The following is a 21,894-nucleotide window of genomic DNA, read 5'->3' as shown; positions in this document are numbered from 1 at the left end:
AAAAGCCCATTACTGTTCATATGTATTGTTTCCATTTTGGACTTAGCCCAACTATAAATTTCCGTTGGCGGGCAACAACGAATTAGACTCCGTGTTTTCTTCCCCGGGAATTAGATTCTTCGTCGATTTGGATCCTGTAAATTAACATTCAATGCAATGCGTCCTCTCAGTCTCACACAACCCCCTTGCGCCTCACGGAGCTCGCAGCTCAGCGTTGACTCGGTACGGCGGCGGTGGCGGCAGTTCCCGATTCATCCATGGCGGAGGCCGATTCCAGGTCCGATCTCCCTCTCATTCTCCTTGCACCTCTATCCTCCGTTTCCTTCCAATCGTATACTTGGTCAATTAGGGTTTGTATACCAAGTCTTAGATTGCTGGAAAAGTAATAAATTGAAAAGTGATAGCTTTGGATTCAGTTTTAGTTATTTTTAATCTTATGGATTTGATGCAGCTGTGTGACTTTGGATTACGCGGAGATCATCGTAGTTCGTCATGGCGAAACGGCCTGGAACGCTGAGCATAGAATCCAGGTTCTCTTTTTCTCTTAAACTGCGTCGTTTTGTTAGTTGTTTGATGAGTAGAGGGTGCATGATTTAGGTTAGCTTGTAGGCTCATAGCACAATCTAAAATGTGATTCATATTCGTAATTCTAAATTCTAAATTCCGCAGCTTGTTTACTTTGCGAATCTGCGATAATATTGAACTTATTAAGCAAATAGTCATTAAGAGATAAAAATAGTATGCAAGACTACAGGTGACGCAGTGTGTAGATATTCTATCAGAAATTGTTATGGGATTATAATGTTGTTTTTTATCCCAACGGACATTTTCCGCTAGTACATGGCTTTGTCATTGGCATTGGCGGTTAATGAACATTTTCCTCTGAACTTTGACCCGTATTTGTGTTTAGTTCTCCTAAATTTCGAAATGGGTCACTTTACCACCCTGAACTTCAGTTAAATGGTTTAAAGCGTCCCTTGGCATGACATCCGTTATCCTTCCTGTAAAAAAAGGCTATGCATCACACGCACCGCCCGTTCTTAGAGGCACTTCTGTCACTGCAAAGGAACCGCACAAGAAAAGAGAATGAGGTGCTTTAGACGGCTGCCTGTGGAACACACTACATTTCTCATTTTCATTTTAAGTAAGAGAAACAAAATCAAGTGTGTATCGATTGGTGCAATGCCAAGTTTGGCATTGGTTTCCATGGCAGCTTCCAAGCTTGGGTTGCTATTGTAGCTAAAAGAAATCCTATAGAAAGAGTGGCCGGCCATCCTAAGAACCTTATTATTTTTTTTTTTCTCGTGGTTCCTGTGGACAAAAGAAATACCCCATAAACAAGGCCAGGTGCCTAGTATGTTTTCATTTCTAATGGGAAAGATAACAAAAATTATGCCAAGAATTTGATGACATTAAATGAATTCAGGGCTAATGTGAACTGAACTGGACAAGCACAGTGAGACATGAGTAAATTTCCTGGATCAGTAGTGCAATTTACTCTTCTTATCTATAAATTAAATTCATGTTGTGCAGGGGCATTTGGATGTTGAATTAAATGATGCTGGGAGGCAGCAAGCAGCAGCAGTAAGTTACAAACTATATATGTACACTCTATTTTAGGAATACATATGACGGTTTTAAACTTATGCTTTGCTTGTTAATCTTTGACAAAGTTTTCGTTTACACCCTCAAGGTGGGTAATAGATTATCAAAGGATCCCAAAATCTCCCTTGTATATTCTTCTGATCTGAGTCGAGCTTATGAGACTGCACAGATAATTGCAGCCAGGTGTGGTGGGCTAAAGGTAGGTAGTCTTTTTGTACCTCCCTGTTGCATCTACTAAAGCAGATTCCATAAAGTAGCGGGTTTGATTGCAGTAACAAATAATGTAATATAGAGGGCCAAGTGTTTTCTTGATGCTCTAACTAGAAAAACAGACAGATATGAAATTGGAAGCTGCATGATATAAATTTACTGTGGTTTGGCAATAAATAAAGTAAAATTATGGAGTCAAAATCTTGGTAATCACCTCATCTAAATACATGTCACCGAAAATTGGAATTGGATAAATCAATTTTTTAATATGAAGCCAAATGCATAATTTGGTCAAGAGAGTGTTTTTATTCGTTATATCACATGTAAAGACTGTTGGGTTAAATTTCAGGTTGAAACAGATCCTGATTTACGCGAAAGGCATTTAGGTGATCTTCAAGGACTTGTATACCATGAACTTGCCAAGCTTAAACCTCAGGCTCACCAGGCCTTTGTATCTCGTGAGACATTTCAAGAGATCCCGGTAAGCAATCTTCTTGTACGTTAACAGTTGGTACTTCTTTGAATTTTGTAACTAAAATAGTACTCCAATGAGAAATTTTACGGAATTGGTCTGTGTGCCTTAATTTGGCTCTATTAGGCTTTATAATTGTCAGCTTGGCTTGTAGCCTAGCTCATCCTATGTAGGTATAAACAGGGTACCTCCTGCCCACTACAACTAGTCTATTGCAGCTGGAGGTCTAGATTTGGACTGTCTTTCTGAAATCTTGGTACTACCTGTCTTTGCATCCAACAGAGGTTGATGTTCCAGTCTCTGGTTTGGCTTGGAGAGAGAGGACTCCTAACATCTAAGATTGTTTTATTAGTATTGTTCTTTCTTGCCTAATCATTCAATAGATGTCTAGTTGATGACCGTTATCTATGGACTCTGCTGTTTTTTTGTAGTAATGGGTAGCGTCACATGGCATGTTATATCATGGTTGAAAGAGTGAAAAATCTACCAATAAGTAATTATGATAATGGGTACCCTAAATCATTCTTCTCAGGGGCATTAATTTTCTTTGGACATCACAGTACAAATTTATGTTTATTCCACTATGACTATTCTACACATGCAGGGTGGTGGAGAAAGTCTTGATCAACTTCATCAACGCTGCACGTCTTCATTGCAGCGAATTGGCAGTAAACACAAGGGTATGGTATCACGGGGGAAGGTGTCATTTGTATCTTTACTGATATGGAAGCTGTAAAATCTTTAATCAAGTTTAGTTAGTTCGTGAACAGAATGTTCCAATATGCTTTTCATTTTAAGGTCACATGAGTCCATGAGCAAAACTAATAAGTTCCTTGTTGAATGTAGCTCAGGTCATAGAATGGAATCGCTATTTTGAGTTCGACTGTTGATACTATTTTTGTATAAACTATTCTAATGCAATCAAGACCCTTTTTGCCTCTCAAATCTAACTAAGCTGCAATAACAATTGCCAATTTTAGATCACAAATTACAACTTGAATGCTTATATCCTGGTTTGTTTCAATTGCAGGAGAGCGAGTAGTTGCAGTCACCCATGGGGGGGTCATCAGAACACTTCTCAAGAAGGGTTACGCAAATGGCAAGTCTGTAGGCAAAGTAGGCAATGCATCGATCCACATATTTCACTTGTACGATGACGGCAAATGGACCGTGAAATCCTCAGGTGATGTTAGTCATCTCAACCAAACAGATTATCTGGAGTCAGCTTTCGGTGGGGATGAAAAATCTGGTTAGTTCATGTTTGGGGTGCTCTCGCAGTTTATAGTGATCAATTGAATGCTGGAAGTACCTAGCACTTTTCAGTACTAATTTTATTTAGCTGATGCTGAATTATTGCAATAAGGCGGCCTAGATTAATGCCGGCCATATGTTCTTACAATCTAACGATAACAATATGTTGTATTGATCGATATGACTCTTGGCTATGTTGCACATTGCTTGCATCTTCATTTAAGTTGCCCACTTTCACAAATCACAAGCAGAATGCAAGTTGTAGAATCCTTCACCGGACGTACCACATGCAACCCTAAAAAACACAAGTTGGACAATGCTGACCCAGCGACCCCGCACCACCTTTCTTGGATTGGAGGAAGTCCAAGCATAAGATATGACTCTGAGATTGTACTTCATATAATCTTATGAAGTACAAAAATTTAACGGTTGAAAGATACGGAGTTGAATACTTTGGAGTACCACAGAAAATTGTTTCTCTAATTGGAATGGAGTTGTTCTGAGATGAAAAATTCCTTAGGATGCTTATGTTTATTAGAATGGAAGCGGTTGTAGGCTGTAGCTCTGATTATGATTTGCTTTCGGCTTTTGGCTTTTGGTTTTCTGTCATTTATTGCTGGGTTTATGGAGTTGTGAAGTTGGTGCAAGGTGGTTGTCAAGTAGATCATTTACAACGTTTTCTGACCGACCGTTTAGAATAGTCATGCAAACCTCCATGTCCATCGAAATATTGAGGACCCGGGTAAAAGGCTGCTGGGTACAACTTCAAATGGGCAGTGGATCTGAAGTTACTATCAAACCTTCGGAATCTGCAAACATATGGTTATAGGTTGCTGGTACTACGATTTAGTGGCATTCCTTTTTATTTGTAAGTGAGAGGTTTTAGGTTTAATTCTCATCAAAGGTGAATTTGAACCATATTATTGCTAATCCATTGTAAGGTTAAGTCCACCCTTCTCCCTTTTAGTGTAGATAATACCGTTTATTAAAAAAAAAAATGTCAGTGAACCTAAAAATAAAAAGCCAAGTCGTTATCAAACGAGTGTTAAGTCGTTTGTTAAAAAAAAAATGTTAGTGAACCCAAAAATAAAAAGCCAAGTCGTTATCAAACGAGTCCTAAGGTGTGCAAATTTGTTTTTCCCTATCATAAAATTTGATATTTAAACAATAATTAAACACGATATGTTGTACAGGTGATATTCTACATATGTCAACTATAAACAAAAGATGTTAATTGGCAATAGAAAGGATATGTTCAACTATAAACAAAGGATATGTTGTACAAGCAATATTCTACATATGTCAACTATAAACAAAATGGTTCCTGAAATTTACATAACTCATCATTTTGGTCCATGAAATTTGAAATCAATAAAAATGATCCTTGAGTTTGTCCACCATCAATCATTTTGGTCCTTCAATGAAAAATTATATTGAATAAATACCAAAATGACAAAAATACCCTCAATTTAATAAACAATGGGCCAAATGATTTGATAAAAGTGAGGGTATTTTTGTCATTTTAGCCTTATTTAATGGAGATTTTTCATGGAATGATCAAAATGATTGATGGTGAACAAACTCAGACACTACTTCTATTGATTTCAAATCTCAAAGACCAAAGTGAAGAGTTATGCAAGTCTCAGGGCTATTTTTGTTAAAAAGTCTTATGCAAAACAATAACTTTCAACTGTGGGATTTATATTCTCAGCAAATAGATTCCAAAAACACCATGATTTTGACCGTAAACATAATCTCGCTAAACAAATAAAAGCAAAAGAGCATCCGAATATAAAATCATAGAGCAAATTGACCTTGTAAAAAGATTGATAGAGAATGATTCAATAGCAATGATATATGTTATTCACTTTCACTATGTTTTCTCATATAATTTCGTAAGCATGCGCGTCATGGGTTGCGTGGGGGTTGTTCATCATGTATGTAATTACAAAATACTCAGGAAGTTATCCAAACGTGGACAACTCTTTGAATTTTGTCCACTAGAGAGGTTTGAGATCCTCTTTGTGAGGATTTTGGGATCCTCAAATTGTGTACGTTTATCATATATCGTGTCATCATAAATTATTTTAAATATTTTTATTTAAAATCAAATATGAATAGCATATTACATGAATTAAAAATATTCATTAAGTAGCATATTACATGAATTAAAAATATTCATTAAAAACTCGACTCAACTTTTTATAAAACAATTTGCAAAAGCAACCTACATCTACTTTTAAAGGTCACTGTTGAAAAGTCATTGCTTTAAAAATGAGCAGGATATTTTATTTTATCATATTTTTTTATAACTGAACTTTAAAGTGAAGTAGTTTTTGGTTAAAAAAAAAAAAAAAAAAAAAACCAAACAGAGCCTTAATTCGATTAATCAAGTAAAGTGATTTTCACACTATTTTTAACTTCGTGTCCCGATCCTCTTTGTGAGGATCCGGAACATTCATGATTCTTGTCTGTTTATCGTATATTGTATGATTATAAATCATTTTAAATATTTTTATTTAAAAATAAAGATAAATAATACTTGAGAAAAACTGTTCCCACAATATACGTTAACAAACACAATTCACAAATCTACAAGATCCTCATCAGAATAATTCGAAAAGGATCCTGTTGGTTTAACTTCTCATACACCCATCATTTATTTCTGTTATCTTCTTTCACTTTCCACTGAGATATCAATCTTTTTGACTTCTGCATACCTCTAAGATGCCTTTCTGACTTGACCACAAATTGATGGAACTATTTTATAATTTTATCTTATAATGCCAATATCTTTGGTTATATGTATGATGATACATTCTTATGGTCAACCGTAAAATAATTTTCATGCATCATGTTCTCAGGTTTTTTTATTTTTATTTTTTTCTATTTTATTTTTTTCTATTTTATTTATTTTTCCTTATTTTATTTATTTTCGTTCAACGAGTGCGGCACCGCCCACCACCACATCCACATGCTTAACTTAAACCAGCAAAATCGATATTATTATCGGCAGCCTAAAACGTGGTACATTGTATGCTGTATGTATATGCGATTGTGGAAGTCAATGCATGCATGAGCTAGCCATCCCCCCTTCATTTGGTGCCAATCCAATGAGAGGCGTTGAGGTTGCACAAGTGACTCGTAAAATCCTACTCATATTTCTACACATTTAGATGCCCTTATTGCTGGAGAAATAAGGAAAATTTGAGAAAGGGAGGTGGTGGGGTGAATATACGAGAGTTTTTAGTCTCATTCGAAGTTCTGTGTTTGACTTGTCCTGTTGCAATGTCAATTCGATCAACAAATAAAAGATGTTATTATTGTATGTGATCGACTCTAAAATTATTGAATAATTGCTACCTGCTAAAGTACTATGCATTGGAAACATGCTAAAACACCATATCTCATGGATCAATTGAAGCACTCCGGTCAAAAACACATAGATCAACCCCACACAAGTGAGACTGTGGGAGTCACGACACATGACAACCATCTATATTTAGGCTTGGTAAATAGATCATATTTGTTATGCTTGTGTCGTTTTTATGTCATGTCCGTTATCTTAAAGGATCGTATTGTGTCAATCATGTTATCTTAACGAGTTCTTAACAAGTGACTCAATAATAGCCTGATTCGTTAAGGGGTCATGTTCTTTTGTGTCCGGTTAACGGGTCATGTAAGAAATCGTCATGAATATTGTCTAGATTTGGCAAACAATATTTTATTTGGTTCTTAATGGGTGATCCGATAACGACTAGACACGTTAACGAGTTATCTGATAATGACCCGATACGTTAACAATTGACTTGCAACCTATTATTTTCGTATCATTTCGTGTCAGATTAACAAGTTGTGTAAGAAATTGTCACACCTACATCTATTAAATATTATACGTATAACTAATGGGAGATCTTTCTCTAACCTGAAAACCGATAACAACCAGGCAAGTGTCAACGGCACAACAAACCTCATGAATCTCTTGCCCAAGTCTAAAAAATCTCCAACCATAATTTTATAGAAGGGCAGTCACTCTTACCTTCTTTTATGCAATTACCATTCACTACTCTGAATACTGTTAATGTCTACATGACATCTTAATCACTGTTTGCTAAGCGGCGGAGGTTCTTCGGCCGGTACTATACCGGTAAAGATAGAGAAATTAAAATTTTAAATCAAATTTATAAATCAAATGACATGTCGTCAATATAAAATAAGCATATTAATCGACACTTGATTAATAATTCAATCATCAACAACCACATCATTTAATTTACACAATTTAGTTTAAAATTTGGGTAAATTACATAGAACTACCTCAACTATTAGGTCATTAACAGTTTCATACCTCGTCTTTAAAAAGTTTCAATATCATACCTTATCTTCAAATTTATTGCAATATCATACATTCCGTCAGTTGTCTATCAATTCCTCTGTTAAATGCGAACGTGGCATGAGGTGAGGCCCACTTTATATTAAAAAATTAATAAAAAATTAAAAATTAAAAAAAAAAACTGAAACCCAGATCCCATCACCTCCACCCACCCCCCCTCCCCCCCCCCCCCCCAACCCCCAAAACCCCATCCCTTTCATCATCTTCATCTTCCCATCCACCCCCACTAAAAACCTTCATTCCAAACCCAGAACCCCACCCCCACCTCCCCCGCAACCCCCCATTTCTCCCTCTCGAGTCTCCCACCCATCTCATTCTCCTCCACTCTTTTCACCTTCCCTCCCATTCAAAATCTAACAAAAAAAAAAAAAAAAAAAAAAACCCAGTTAAGGTGGTTCAACTTCGACAGGAAGGATAAGGTGGTCCGGGGAAGGAAGGGTTGGGTGGGTTGCGACGATGTGGACAATCTAGGTTCAAATTTGTTTCTGAAATTTTTTTTTTTTTTTGTTAGATTTTGAATGGGAGGGAAGGTGAAGAGAGTGGAGGAGAGGGAGGTGGGTGGAAGGCTCAGGAGGGAGAAATGGGGGGTTGTAGGGGAGGTTGGGGTGGGGTTCTGGGTTTGGAAGGAAGGTTTTTGTGGGGGAGGGGGGTGGACGGGAAGATGAAGATGATGAAGGGGATGGGGTTTCGGGGGTTGGGGGTGGGTGGGGGTGATGGGATCTGGGTTTTGTTTTGTTTTTTTTTTTTTTAATAATTAATATTTTTAATAATTTATTAATAATTTTAATATAAAGTGGGCTCCGCCTCATGTCATGTCAGCATTTAATAGAGTAATTGACAGACAACTGACGAAAGGTATGACATTGCAGCAAATTCGAAGATAAGGTATGACATTGAAACTTTTTAAAGACGAGATATGAAACTATTAATGACTAATAGTTGAGGTAATTCTGTGCAATTTACCCTTAAAATTTTGATTTGCGTAGCATTACTTTTTTTTTTTTTTTTTTCCTTACCTAGCATCTCCATATGCACCTGCTGAATACATTGAAGTCAACCTCATCCATTATTCATTGGTCAAAGCTTCGTGCATCAACAAAAGAAGCGGAACGTGGTAACCAAATTTATGCAAATTTGGACAAAGGTTGAACTGATAAGATGCATCAAATGTTTGGATGATGTTATATACAATGTTCTAAGTGGGTGGCTGAATCATGAGACCATGGTGTTTGGTGCGCAACAAGATGATGGATAATGAATGATGTTAGATTTTGGAATTAAGTTTGACATTGTAAGTGGGGAGCAATTGGCCCCTATGGGTTTTACAAGTTTATTTTATTATGAATATTAAATTTGACAAATGGTTTGTAGTTCAGTTGGTTAAAAGTACTCGTTCTTGCACTCAAAATTCTGTGTTCGAATCTCCCTCCCTATAATTTATATAAATTTAGTGTAGATTATTTTATCGTTCATTGAAAGTGATCATATATAACATTGTTGCCTATTTCATGTGAATTGGAAAACCCACACTTAAATTTGACATCATGGTTTGAGATAAAAACACTAAAAGCACATTTTATTCATTGTCGCTCTTGATATTAAATTTAATAGTAAGTGATCACACATTTCTTGGTAAACTGGTAATTAGGAGCACATTTAGGATCAATTTATAAAGTCATTTTGTAAATTCATGCGTCATCTAATAAAAATTAGGACTAACATAAAAAAATAAAATAAAATAAAATAAAATTTAGGACTATCACGCATGCACCCTAGCTTGTTATACCATTTACAAACAAAGGTGTTACAAATTTGAAACCAAAGAGACAATGAAATATGACCATCCTCTTCCAATTCGTTTTTCCCTCATTAGTAAACCAGGGAGTTGGTGATGAACAATCCATATACCTAAGTTTGTGCAGCTAGTCAAACATTTGAATCCTAACAATAATTTGTCAACCTAAATTACTTTGTTATATTCGTTGTTATTAGATACCTACCACAATTTTTAGTTGAGAAATGGTAAAGAGAGTCACTCGAAAGTAGGATTCTTCATAGACTCTATGTCACCTAATGTTTTTGGCACAATATTTTATGGGTCTAATTAGGTTATAAGTCCATGTGGTGATAGGATAGTCGGAAGCGACCATATGATTTAAAAAAAAAAAAAAGGATTTAAGATCTTGTGATGAAGTCTCTTAAGATTTAGGCTCAAAATTAAAAATTCCGTCAACTCTCCGTTAATTGTTAGCATTGAAGTGCCCATACATATGAGGTTAAAATAGAACTCTTTGTTAATTGTTAGCACGTGAGGCTAATTTTATATTTTTAACCTCACATGTGAGTTTCATATGCTAACAATTAACGAAGACTTGACAAATTTTTCAATTTCGGGTCTAAATCTTAACAGACTTCACTACAGGAACTTAAATCCTAATTTTTTACAAGGACTATTTTCTGACTACCCTATCACCACATAGACTAAAATCCAATTAAGCCATGTTTTATAATGTTAGCATGGTAATTGACGTTAAACTGTAAGGTGACAGAAAGTTCGTTGAGAGTCACACTTTAAAAGTCTCCTTAACATTTCTTTTTGTAGGAAGTCTACAATGTCCTTACGGGACTACATTTTATGTAAGTTGTCATAAATGCCAGAACTTTTACTTCTTCTAACAACATGACATGACATGAAAAGAGGAGATTAATACACCAACTAGCCTTTTAAATTAGTTGTATTTCAGGTTGAGCATGTTTCTCATTATTTGATTAATGAAATACCAAAATTTTTACAAGGAAAACATTAACTTATAAAATAATAAAAATTATTGTAAAACCGCTCGATTGTAAACATGCACAACACATGTAGATGATGTTTTACCCCCCATTGTTAGATTTCTAAAAAGGTACTAATTCGAATCTCTCATAGATAAATATGTTGTGTAGTATCTTCAGACACATCAGAGGATAACCTTTAATCCGAGAAGCATTAAGGGGTTAGTTGATATATAATCGTTAATTAGAATTACATATTTAGATGAGAACTTTAACGAAAAGTTTTCGGTACTATTTACTTTAACAAAAAAACCACATTTTTGCATTAAAAACTCAATCCTGGTACTATTTATTTTACCCTTTATTTTGTTTTTATCATTAGAACTCAAAATTTTCAAATCATTTTTATTAGTTTTTCTTATCTACTAATGATTCGAATTGACAATCACTATTTGTCCCATTTTTTCTATGTATAAAATACTAATTTTTTTCTTTTTTTTTACCAAAAAAGCATTAACTTGTACAAAATTAATAAAAGTTTTGGTAAACGTTTTCTATTGTAAACATACACAACACCTGTAGATGATGCTTTACTGCATTGACGAAAAGAAATATTGCATATACACTTTACTGCGGGTTCAATCTCTATTGGTTTCGTCCATCTTAACATTTAAGAGTTTAACCTACTAACGCTATTGTTTATTAAAAAATGCAAAACGCATGGACTATTTTTAATGGGAATTGTTATTAGCACTTCAAAAATCTCATTCTACACTCCAAATTTTTTATATTAGGAAAGAAAAATACACTTGTAAAGAGTGTAAAATGAGATTTTTGAAGTACCAATAACACTTCCCTTTTTAATTTCCTAAACTATCATGTATCGTATTTTTCTTGTACACTTTGGTTGAAATTCTGTTTTCCTTGAAAACATTAAATAAAATTCAGTGCGTATTTGCTTACTCTTTTCTTTTGAGAGGAAAATAAAATAAAATAAAATAAAACCAAACTATAGTTCACAAATAGGGAGTGAATATTTGACCAATACAAAAAGGTATCTTGTCCAAGAAGAAAGGCAGCCAGAAACGACGCAGTTTTGACTTTGGGGGGCGTTTCTATTTCCGGAAAAGGATCATTTATGGGGATCTAAAGATCCCGTGATCGTGATCGTTTATTGTACATCGTGCGATTAATTTTCGTTAAGTACTGTTTATATTTAATTTTAAATTTTAAATTTTGAAATAATTTCTGATCACACCATGTACGATGAAAGATCACGATCAGGAGATTTTTAGAATCCTTAAGAAAAAGATTCCATAGATCGTGTAATCATGTCCGTTCATCGTACATTGTGCGATCAGTTTTTATTAGGTACTATTTATATTTAATTTTAAATTTTAAAATAATTTCTGATAGCACGATATACAATGAACGATCCTAATTATACGATCCCCAAAATCCTTGGGAAAAGGATCCGGTTTTCCTCGCGGGATCCTTTTCCCTTTTCCTCTATTTCAAAACGTCCATTTCATCCTTATGCCTTTAGCAAGCGAAAGTCGAGAAACTTCGCACTCATTTCTATCTCAACCCCCTAAATAAACGGCACCGCAAAATCCTAATTAATTAAACTAATCAAATATTTAATCACTAATCCTAACAAACCTCCCGGCGCACGCCATGTGGTACGTCCATACGTAGGCTGGACCACACTACCTGCTTTTTGCTCCAACAGAAGCTAACAAGGAGTTAATACGAACTCGAAGCTTAATCCGTAATCAAAATTAAATTAAATTAATTAGTTTTAGTTGCTCAATAAATAATTAAAAAAGCTAACGCGTCGTCGTTTTCCTTTTTATCGCTTTCTCTGTGGATTTCTACCCACCCTCTCTTCTTCTTCCCAAGTGCCGGAGACAAAAACCAACTCCCGGAAATTCAAATTTAAAAATCCGAAAGAAGAAAACGATTTTTTGGAAACGTTATATTTTTTTTATTTTTTTGCTTTTAAAATCTTGAGAGTTTTGGAAAGTGTTTGGGGTTTTTGAAAATTTTGATCCGGGAATCCGATACCCAAACGCGATGCTCTGACCTCCGGAATCGGGAGTTGAAATCCCCAGACACGGTCTGTTTGGGGAGGAATCGCCGATTACCAAATGGGTCTCTGCACCTCCAAACCCTCCCCAAACTCTCGTACTCACTCGCCGCAATCCGGTTCCCCAATAGCCAAGGAGAGCTCCGTTCCGCTGCCGAGCGCCGCCGGAAATGGGGAAAACCCTAGTGGTGAGAAGGCTGAGGAGGAGAACGTCAAGAAGTCTCCGTTTTTCCCGTTCTATAGCCCCAGCCCGGCGCACTACTTCTTCTCCAAGAAGTCTCCGGCTAGATCTCCGGCGAATGTGAGCTCGAATTCGACGCCGAAGCGGTTCTTCAAGCGGCCGTTCCCGCCGCCGTCCCCGGCGAAGCATATAAGGGCGGTTTTGGCGAGGAGGCACGGGTCTGTGAAGCCGAACCAGGCTGCGATACCGGAGGGCGGCGAGGTGGAGGGCCCCACTGGCTTGGATAAGAGCTTCGGATTTTCCAAGCATATTGGGAACAAGTATGAGATGGGAGAAGAGGTTGGGCGTGGGCATTTTGGGTACACTTGTAAAGCTACGTTCAAGAAGGGTGAGCTCAAGGGCCAGCAGGCTGCTGTCAAAGTCATCCCCAAAGCCAAGGTTTGCAATTTAGTTTGAATGGATTTACTGACCAATTAAGCTGTGAATTTTAGTGGGTTGTATGGATTTTGATGATGAGTGACCTCTGTGATTTGATATGAGTCCTTCATGCTTTTCGAGTTTTCGAGTACATCGTTTGAATTGGATCTGCAGGCAGAGACTTGAATTAAAGGAAAGAAAAAAGCGATTCGGATGCGTAATTGTATACTCTCTATACAATAGAGATGCATATTAATTTGCAAGAATAGTTTTTTGTGGATGAGTAGGTTGAAATTTAGTCCTGATAATGTTGTCCACGGTCTAACTATGAATTGGTGAAATGATTTAGTTTGTCTCTAGATTTGCTAGTTTTACCTTCATCGGGAAGCAACTTCTGTTGTTTTGGCAGTTGGTTTTGTTCCGGTACCTTTCTATACTTTATTTTCTGCTGTTTTCTGGATTTGTATATTTCGATTGTATTACTCGTCGTATTTTCTGATTCTGTTTTATGCTTTTGTTGGTAGATGACTACTGCCATCGCAATTGAGGATGTGAGAAGGGAAGTGAAGATATTGAGAGCTTTAAGTGGGCATGACAATCTAGTGAAATTTTATGATGCATATGAAGACCAGGAAAATGTCTACATTGTAATGGAGTAAGTCCTGATCGCTGCATTTTTCTTGCTCATGTTCTTCTGTTTACTTAACCTTCTTTCTTATGGATTCTGTTGTTCAATTGTCTGTGTTTTTCAGATTATGTGAAGGAGGGGAGCTCTTGGATAGGATACTTGCCAGGTAATTTTTTTTTGGTGCCTGTTAGAGCTCAGGGCGAGTATCTTGAATGTGTTATGTTTTCGTTGTTCTTGATGAACTGGGAAGTGGTTCGATAGCAACTGGTGTCATATTAAGTATGTTCCTATTCCTTTTGCAGGGGTGGGAAATACACAGAAGATGATGCAAGGACCGTTATGACACAGATATTAAATGTGGTTGCGTTTTGCCACCTCCAAGGCGTGGTGCATCGGGATCTTAAACCTGAGGTAGGATATATGTTTTCGTCTGGATTGAATTAAACTTGATGCGATACACTGAAAGTCGCTAATATGTGGTAGATGTGTACATTTTTTAAAGGGGAGAATATATCATTGCATGCAATTGCCTCCCTTTTGTTTCTTTTATCTCCTTTGTTGTCTAGTAAGAAGAATAACTGCATTTTTTCTCTTCCAGCCTCTGGGTGCTGTAGCTTTGCTTTCTTTTCATTTATGTATAAGTATCTAAGCACTTAATTTCTGGATCAGAATTTTCTGTTTACGTCAAAGGATGAAGATTCACAGTTGAAGGCGATAGACTTTGGATTGTCAGATTTTGTCAAACCAGGTTGGTTGACAGTTCTTCAGTACATAGTCTGTACTATAATATTTGCTTTGGCCAATAGTTTCATATGGTTGAATTGTCCTTGCAGATGAGAGGCTTAATGATATTGTTGGTAGTGCATACTATGTAGCCCCCGAAGTTCTGCATAGGTCTTATGCTACAGAGGCCGATGTCTGGAGTGTAGGCGTGATTGCATACATTCTTTTGTGTGGCAGCCGTCCATTTTGGGCTCGAACTGAGTCTGGCATTTTTCGGGTTGTTCTAAAAGCTGATCCAAGTTTTGACGAACCACCTTGGCCATCTCTGTCCACAGAAGCAAGAGATTTTGTCAAGCGACTATTGAATAAAGACCCACGGAAAAGAATGACTGCTGCTCAAGCCCTCTGTGAGTGCCTTATTCACTCTAAAAATTGTGAGGTCATGGTTCTATTATCAAATTTTCACATACTACTTTCTATTGCAGGTCATCCATGGCTTAAAATTCTAATGATATTAAAGTGCCTCTGGATATATTAATTTTCAAACTCATGAAGGTCTATATGCGTTCATCACCTCTCCGAAAAGCTGCTTTAAGGGTGTGTATATATCCATTTTCAATTGAAACTATATACTTATATGTTTGTGGTGACTAGTAGAGGGTATTATTCCTTCAAATTCTGTCTTGCCACCCTTTTCTGTGCATCAGTTTGCTTGTTTGTTTTGTGTTTAGTAATTTCTAGTAGCTTATTTGGTTCTCTCAACATTGGCATTTTGGCAGGCTCTTTCCAAGACATTGACTGTGGATGAGCTTTCTTATTTGAAGGAGCAGTTTGCGCTGTTGGAACCTAACAAAAATGGCACAATAAGCTTAGAAAATATTAAAACGGTGTGTTTCCTTCAAAATTTATTTACCTTTTAAACTCGATCTACGGTTAGCCATGTTCCTGAACTTCTTAATGTTATCAGACATTGATGAAAAATGCAACTGATGCAATGAAGGAGGCTCGAATTGCTGATTTTCTAGCATCGGTAGGTGCCTTGACTCTTGCAATGGGTGTGGAAGGTTATTTTATTTGGTATGTTATTAATTCTTATTAGTACATTATTTTTCATCCCTTTGGCAGCTTAATGCATTGCAATACCGAAGGATGGATTTTGAGGAATTTTGTACAGCTGCACTGAGTGTGCACCAACTTGAGGCTGTTGATCGATGGGAGCAACATGCTCGTTCTGCCTACGAAATTTTTGAGAAGGATGGCAACAGGGCTATTATGATTGAGGAACTGGCTTCGGTATGTGTGGATGCATGATAATTGTGCCTTTCTTTCATCTATAGTTGACTGATTGCTCCTACCATCCAATTGCTTTCTGTATCCACTGATTCACTCTCCCCTTCCTCGTAGTAGTTATGCACTTGGAAAGAACATTAAATTCTTCGTCGTGGTATAAAATTTTCTGTCCACTGATATGTGGCATTATGTGAACGTATTTCAGGAACTTGGCCTCAGCCCTTCCGTCCCAGTTCATGCTGTTCTTCATGATTGGATTAGGCACACTGATGGAAAGCTAAGTTTCCTTGGATTTGTCAAATTGTTGCATGGAGTATCTAGCCGGGCTGTGCCAAAAGCTCAATAAAAGTTTTGATAAGATCCACGGAGTGTAGATTGCCCATGTGGTCCTGACTCGTGACCGATAAAACCATGGTCTTGGAAGTGTGATTAAGTTTCCTGAATGCAAATACTCTATATTTTCACAGCAGCTGCAATTTATAACCGAGCGAATCGTCATTTGATGAAGCTTCGGCATTGTGTGTACACTTGGGACTAGAGTGATATGACCCCTCTGCGTGCGCGTGATGAAGCTATCAGTCGTGTTTTTCCACTGTAAATTTGTAGTATTAGTTTAGTGTGTCTAGTTGCAGATTAGAATAGTTCTCTACTTGTTTCTAAACGATCGCACTTCGATGTTTCTGACATTAGAGGGGCGGGACATGGCCAGAATTGGGTTGTACCATCCCTCCTCTTGTAATACTACTATTTGATCAGCATCATATCTTTGTTTAACTTGCCTATTTCTTTCTCCTAGCCAAAATTTGACACAACGGCTTGTTTGAAACTGCTTCTTCACAAAAGCATTTATGTTTGAAATGACAAAAGCACTTTCAGTAAAAGTGCTTAAATTAGAAGCGGATTGAAATTTTTAATAAGCATTCAAGTGCTTCCAATAAAGCATTTGAAGTGCATCTTTCAAAAAGAGTTTTCTAACTTATTTGTCAAACATGATTAGAAGAGTTTGGTGATTTAGAAACGTTTTAAATCATTTTAATAGCACTTTCGAACTAGACTAACATCAATGAGATGGACTAAGTGGTGACAATCACCTATGCATGTGCGGGTGACCGTCAATTTCTAATGTGTTGTAGTGTAAGATTCGCATTGCATGCATTACCGGCTATTAGCCAATTACATAAATAGTTGTACTTAGCATTTCTTTAATATAAACAGACTCGTTAGCCCTGGATCACCAAAGTTCCAACCATAAACAACTCGAAGAAGGCAAGGGGAGCTTCCACTTTTTAACTTTCTATTTTTTTTTTTTTTTTTTTGGGTGAAAACCACTTTTAACTTTCTTAAAAGAACAAAAAAAACAAAAGAAATATTTGACTAGAAAAGTGCTTATGCACAAGGAGCTTCCCGCTAAATTCAGAGTATTGGGCTGCTGCAAGGCCCACAACCTGTTAAACGGCTTAAGTTAAAAGTAACGGTATTTATGTTTACTGTAGCAAAAGCGCCTCATATGGGCCCCCAGTAGTTATTATTAAATTTCCCATTTTATCCCTCCATAAAAATTTAAAATTAAAAAAAAAAAATTGGTATCTGAATTTCTGAAACGGTGTTCGAAATATTTGTTAGTTTTTGAGTTGAAAGGAAATGGCAGGGAGGGAAGGCAAGCGCGCTTTTATTTGTATCTCTTCGTCTTCCGAAGAAGACGACGACGGAACGGAAGACGGCGACTTTGGAGAAGAAGAAGATGACGACGATGGAGACGGTGACGGTGACGACGGCGGTTATGATGATGAGGAGGAGGGCGACGACGACGGCGATGAGAAAATTGAGGAGGGCGATGACGAGGCTCTCTGCAACAGCGTAATCCGCTCTCTCCAAGGTTCGTTTTTCGTTGAGAAATTTTTGGAATTTTCAATTTCCACAAGCGTTTCTCTGTCTCGATGCTTTTTTTTTCAGCTGCCGCTGTTCGAAATGTTTGATTTTGATTTCATAAATTGAGTATCTGAGTCGAGTTTGTTTGATTGAGTGTTGATTAAGAACCCTAAACCCTGATTAACGCAATGCGTGTGATAAATTTGCTTTGAATTATTGCGTTTGGCAGAAGGGAGTGATTTGGTTTCTTTAAATCTCAAAGAGTGCAAGGCGTATTTGCGGAGGCACGGCCTCAGAATCTCCGGAACCAAAGCGGTTTGTATTCAGAGAATTGAAGAGCATTGGAGGTGAGTTCTTTTGAGTTTCGAGTCATTATTCAACTCTTTGTTACTTTCATGGCATGTTTGCTAAACTGTAATCGGTAGTTATTTTGCTAAACGATCGGGAATTAGAGTAGGAATGGTACTGATTCCATATTGATTTGGCTATTGAATGATTGCTTCTTATCATTTTAGGTTGAAGGATGGAAATGGGGAAGCACTGTATCCAAGATCATCCTTCGTAATTAATTGTACAGGTTAATATCTTTCTTTACTTTCTTAATTTGTATCATTAGTTCTCCATCTGTGCACCATTTTTTGCTGAAATTTTGCAGTTCATTGCAGGTGATGTCTGTAAGGGAGATGTCGTGCTCTTCACCCAGAAAGTTTATGAGAAGTATCCACTTATCCCGGTTCTTTTAATCTCATAGTTTTGTCATGTGATGCTCGTTCTTCAATTATTTTGGTAGTGTAATTCAAGCATTTGATTTCAAACAGGTTTGACAAAGTGACAAGGCATGGAAGGGTTCTAGGGAAGAGAACTGTTGCTGGCTGGGTTGTTAAAGAAAGCTATGGTGCAGCCAAACAGCAACATACTTTTACGGTGAGGCTTGAGGCTTAAGGTTCTCTTCTGGCTGTAAATTTAAGTTTATTTTGGGTATACATGTTGGAAGTTGGCAATATTCTAGGTTCATATATAAAAGTTAAGAGAGTAGGGTCAAGGAGAAATGAAGATTTGCGTTTAAGTAACCTGCTGTTTTGTATCGTAGACTCGTAGTGTACTGTGTAGTTGTTTGTGACTCTTTTAACCAACCACTGTTCCTGATGTGCAAGGTTGAAGTGCTATGGAGCAGGGGAATAAAGAAGCTGTGTCCACTATTTCCTTTGCTTGTGAAGGGTCGTAATCTCTACAAATTGAGAACATTTAGACAGGTAGCTGTGAATATTGTGTCTTTTATTTATTCTTTTAGCATTAAAGTATTAAGGTTTTGGTTGCTTGCATGTTTTCTTTACCACCGTTTAGTGTTGGAGTAATGAAGCTGAAAGATCAAAAGTGCTTGCTGAGAAGCACCAACGAGGTGAAGCAGCAAGGCGTGTTAGAGCGAATAAAAAATCAAGGAAGTGGACTGAAAATGGAGGTATTAGGAAGAAAACAAAGCAGTTTACTTGCATGTTACTTCTTTTACATCATCAATCTTTCTCCTGCTCCAGCTGTGAGCGATTGTTTATGTATTTCTTTGTTTTAGATGGGGATTTTTATGTCATGATTATGTCTTATATGATCAGGTGGGAAGCGTCGGAAACAATCACATTCTACCAGACCAAATCAAATTAGAAAGAACAATGAATCAGAAAAGGGGAAGCATTTTGACAGACTCCAAAGACAGACATCCTGTGGATCTGCAAAGCATAATAGTTTCTCTCAACATCAAGCAGCCCTACCATCAAAACAGATGAGGAGTAAAGCCTCTCAACCTTTTAGGAGGCATCAAAAATCAGCAGGCCCAAATATTGATAGAGTCCCCGCTCTTCATTCTCAGTCTGTCCCTCACATTCCTCACCAATCTCAAGTAGAATTTCAACACAGAAGTGCACCTTTCCAGTCTTTCGGTCATGTCATGGGCTCCACTTCAACCATGTTGAGATATCCTGTGACAACTAATTTTGATACATTTATTGTACCTGACTCACAATTTCATAGGCTCAATAACAGCAATTGTAGCCACCATGGTTACATAGATCCTGGACACAATATCACGAATCAGAATCACTTATCTGGCGTGAATGTCGGCAGGCCATTTCATCCGTATATTTCAGGAGCTGAGACATATGGGGAATGGAGGTACAGGGTTTGCTCTAGTCTACAATAGGATGTTATTACTGAAGCTCTGTATGCCGACTTATTTCTTCTCCTTGGGTTACTACAGGACGGGGCACAGATGATTTATGCACCTATTAAATTCTCAACTGTTGGAATTAGTTTCAACTCGCAGCGTTTCATTCGGTAACTCCTTTTCCTTTTGATGATGATCTGTTCATGATAACTCTGCAAGTTGAAACTACAATTGCATCCTTGTGTGGATACAATAATTATGTGTCACTATTTTACATGTCGGGATTGTTTCTCAAGCTTCAACCTATAATTGTTTTCATATAAACAACTATTAGACTGTTATTTCATTGATGTATGTTTCATGTGTGCCATGAATGTATGTACCTACTACCTATCTGCGCTCATTTTTAACTTGAATCAAAAGTACTGCCTTCGCCACCACACTCAAACTCCAAAACCTTTCCTTGTTAACGTTTTAACAAAAAAAGAAGAAGGGGTACTCTTTTGTTCTCCTTTTCTTTTCAGTTCCGAATTATATTGACTCAGATATTCCTCAGTTTTATGTTTCCTTCATGTTGCAGGTTCCTTAAAATTAACATTCTAATGTTTGTAGAGTGAACCACGGCATGATAAAATCTGGGATTGCTGTGTGAGCGTAAGGAGTTGAAGTTTACGCGTGTTTCCTTATACGTTGATTTAGCATTATGTTTTTTCTTCATTCCCAAAGTCTTCAAACACCCGCTTCGTGGTTGAACAAAATTTTTCTTCATTATAATTGTGCGAGTTAATATTGGTAGATTGAAAGTAGTAGTCTTTACAATTGTAGTTGCTTAGTTGCTATTTTGCCTGTTGCTAGAGAAAGCATCAATAAAGCATTGTATTACAGTGCCAGATTTTCATCTTTCGCTGAATATGAAATAGCAGGCGACGACAGTGAGACGCGGGAGGGTTTTGACTGTGAAGGCATGCCCGGTGCAGCCATGAGATGAGGTGCGCGAAACTAAAGATCACTAGAGTGGCGGTGTGTGGACTTTTCAAGGTGGCGACTGTATTAGTTTTCTTTCTTTTCTATGGCAATTGGTGATGGGTATAAGTTGAGAATCGTAGCTTTGGTGTAATTTAACCTCGCATTCCTGGTAGCTCCAGTACAAATGCTTGATGCTTTCCAAAGGTAGTTGGGTCTCTTTCTCCCCCCGCCCCCCAACCTCACATAGGGGCGGGACCTCTGAATGTTGACCGTGGGTATGGAATCCACATGCAGGTCTGTGGTCGATTGTAATCTTATATAGCATTTTAAAAACATTTACTTATCATTTTATTTCAATTTTATATATCTGTTAGAAAATCTGTGAAGTAAACCATTAAGTGAGAGACGTGATAGATATGAGATCCACATTTATGCTAACGTGGTTGTTAAATTTGTGCCATGTGGAAAAAAAATAATTCTTCCTTGCATTTAAATAATAATAATTTAATCATAATATTAAATACTAAAATAATAATTAATTAATGAAAAGTTCAAAAAAATAAAAAAAAGCCCTAAAACCCCGACCCACTTCTCCCTCTTCACCTCCCTGACCCACCTTCTCCCTCTCCTCCACTCTCTTCACCTCCCTTCCCTTCTCTCTCCCCAGAGACACACTCCTCCATCTTCACCTCCTCAACCTACCTTCTCCTTATCCTCCACTCTCTTCACCTCCCCTCCCTTTTCTCCCCTTAGATCAACCTACACCCAACCCTAATCCCCAAAATTTTATTAGCCCCAATTTTGGGCATTGGATCGAGTTTTCGTGGAAGGACTTGATTTTAGGCGGCTAGAGTTTGGAATCGAAGGTTG

At 37.2% G+C, this 21,894-nt stretch overlaps 3 protein-coding genes across 3 annotated transcripts; all 3 read left to right on the top strand.

Moving 5' to 3' along the window:
• Positions 1-105: 105 nt before the first annotated feature.
• On the top strand, positions 106-3,756 carry LOC103956512 (phosphoglycerate mutase-like protein 4). Its single transcript, XM_009368520.3, has 7 exons — positions 106-277; positions 452-530; positions 1,534-1,584; positions 1,694-1,804; positions 2,165-2,296; positions 2,892-2,967; positions 3,318-3,756. Exons 1-7 carry the CDS (start codon positions 258-260, stop codon positions 3,539-3,541), a joined length of 693 nt encoding a protein of 230 aa, XP_009366795.2. The 5' UTR covers positions 106-257; the 3' UTR covers positions 3,542-3,756.
• Positions 3,757-12,538: 8,782 nt separating this feature from the next.
• Positions 12,539-16,808, top strand: LOC103956521 (CDPK-related kinase 5). Its single transcript, XM_009368529.3, is given in 12 exon segments — positions 12,539-13,414; positions 13,918-14,048; positions 14,146-14,187; positions 14,324-14,432; positions 14,691-14,769; positions 14,855-15,151; positions 15,230-15,246; positions 15,249-15,341; positions 15,524-15,631; positions 15,712-15,774; positions 15,870-16,037; positions 16,240-16,808. Coding segments are annotated over 12 exon segments (1,806 nt in total). The 5' UTR covers positions 12,539-12,856; the 3' UTR covers positions 16,381-16,808.
• An 867-nt stretch (positions 16,809-17,675) lies between these two features.
• On the top strand, positions 17,676-20,861 carry LOC103956531 (zinc finger CCCH domain-containing protein 62). The gene is made up of 10 exons (XM_048575218.1): positions 17,676-17,910; positions 18,133-18,250; positions 18,419-18,480; positions 18,569-18,620; positions 18,722-18,827; positions 19,058-19,156; positions 19,248-19,362; positions 19,511-20,066; positions 20,152-20,228; positions 20,639-20,861. The coding sequence occupies exons 1-9, from the start codon at positions 17,676-17,678 to the stop codon at positions 20,165-20,167; spliced, it is 1,359 nt and encodes a 452-aa protein (XP_048431175.1). The 3' UTR covers positions 20,168-20,228; positions 20,639-20,861.
• Positions 20,862-21,894: the final 1,033 nt, after the last annotated feature.

Source organism: the organism of the source record quoted next, unplaced genomic scaffold (genome assembly GCF_019419815.1).
Source record: "Pyrus x bretschneideri cultivar Hongxiangsu unplaced genomic scaffold, Pyrus_bretschneideri_v1 Contig8, whole genome shotgun sequence".
Lineage (NCBI taxonomy): Eukaryota > Viridiplantae > Streptophyta > Magnoliopsida > Rosales > Rosaceae > Pyrus > Pyrus x bretschneideri.
The sequence above is the reverse complement of the archived record's forward strand: the minus strand, read 5'-3'. Positions and strand labels throughout refer to the sequence as shown.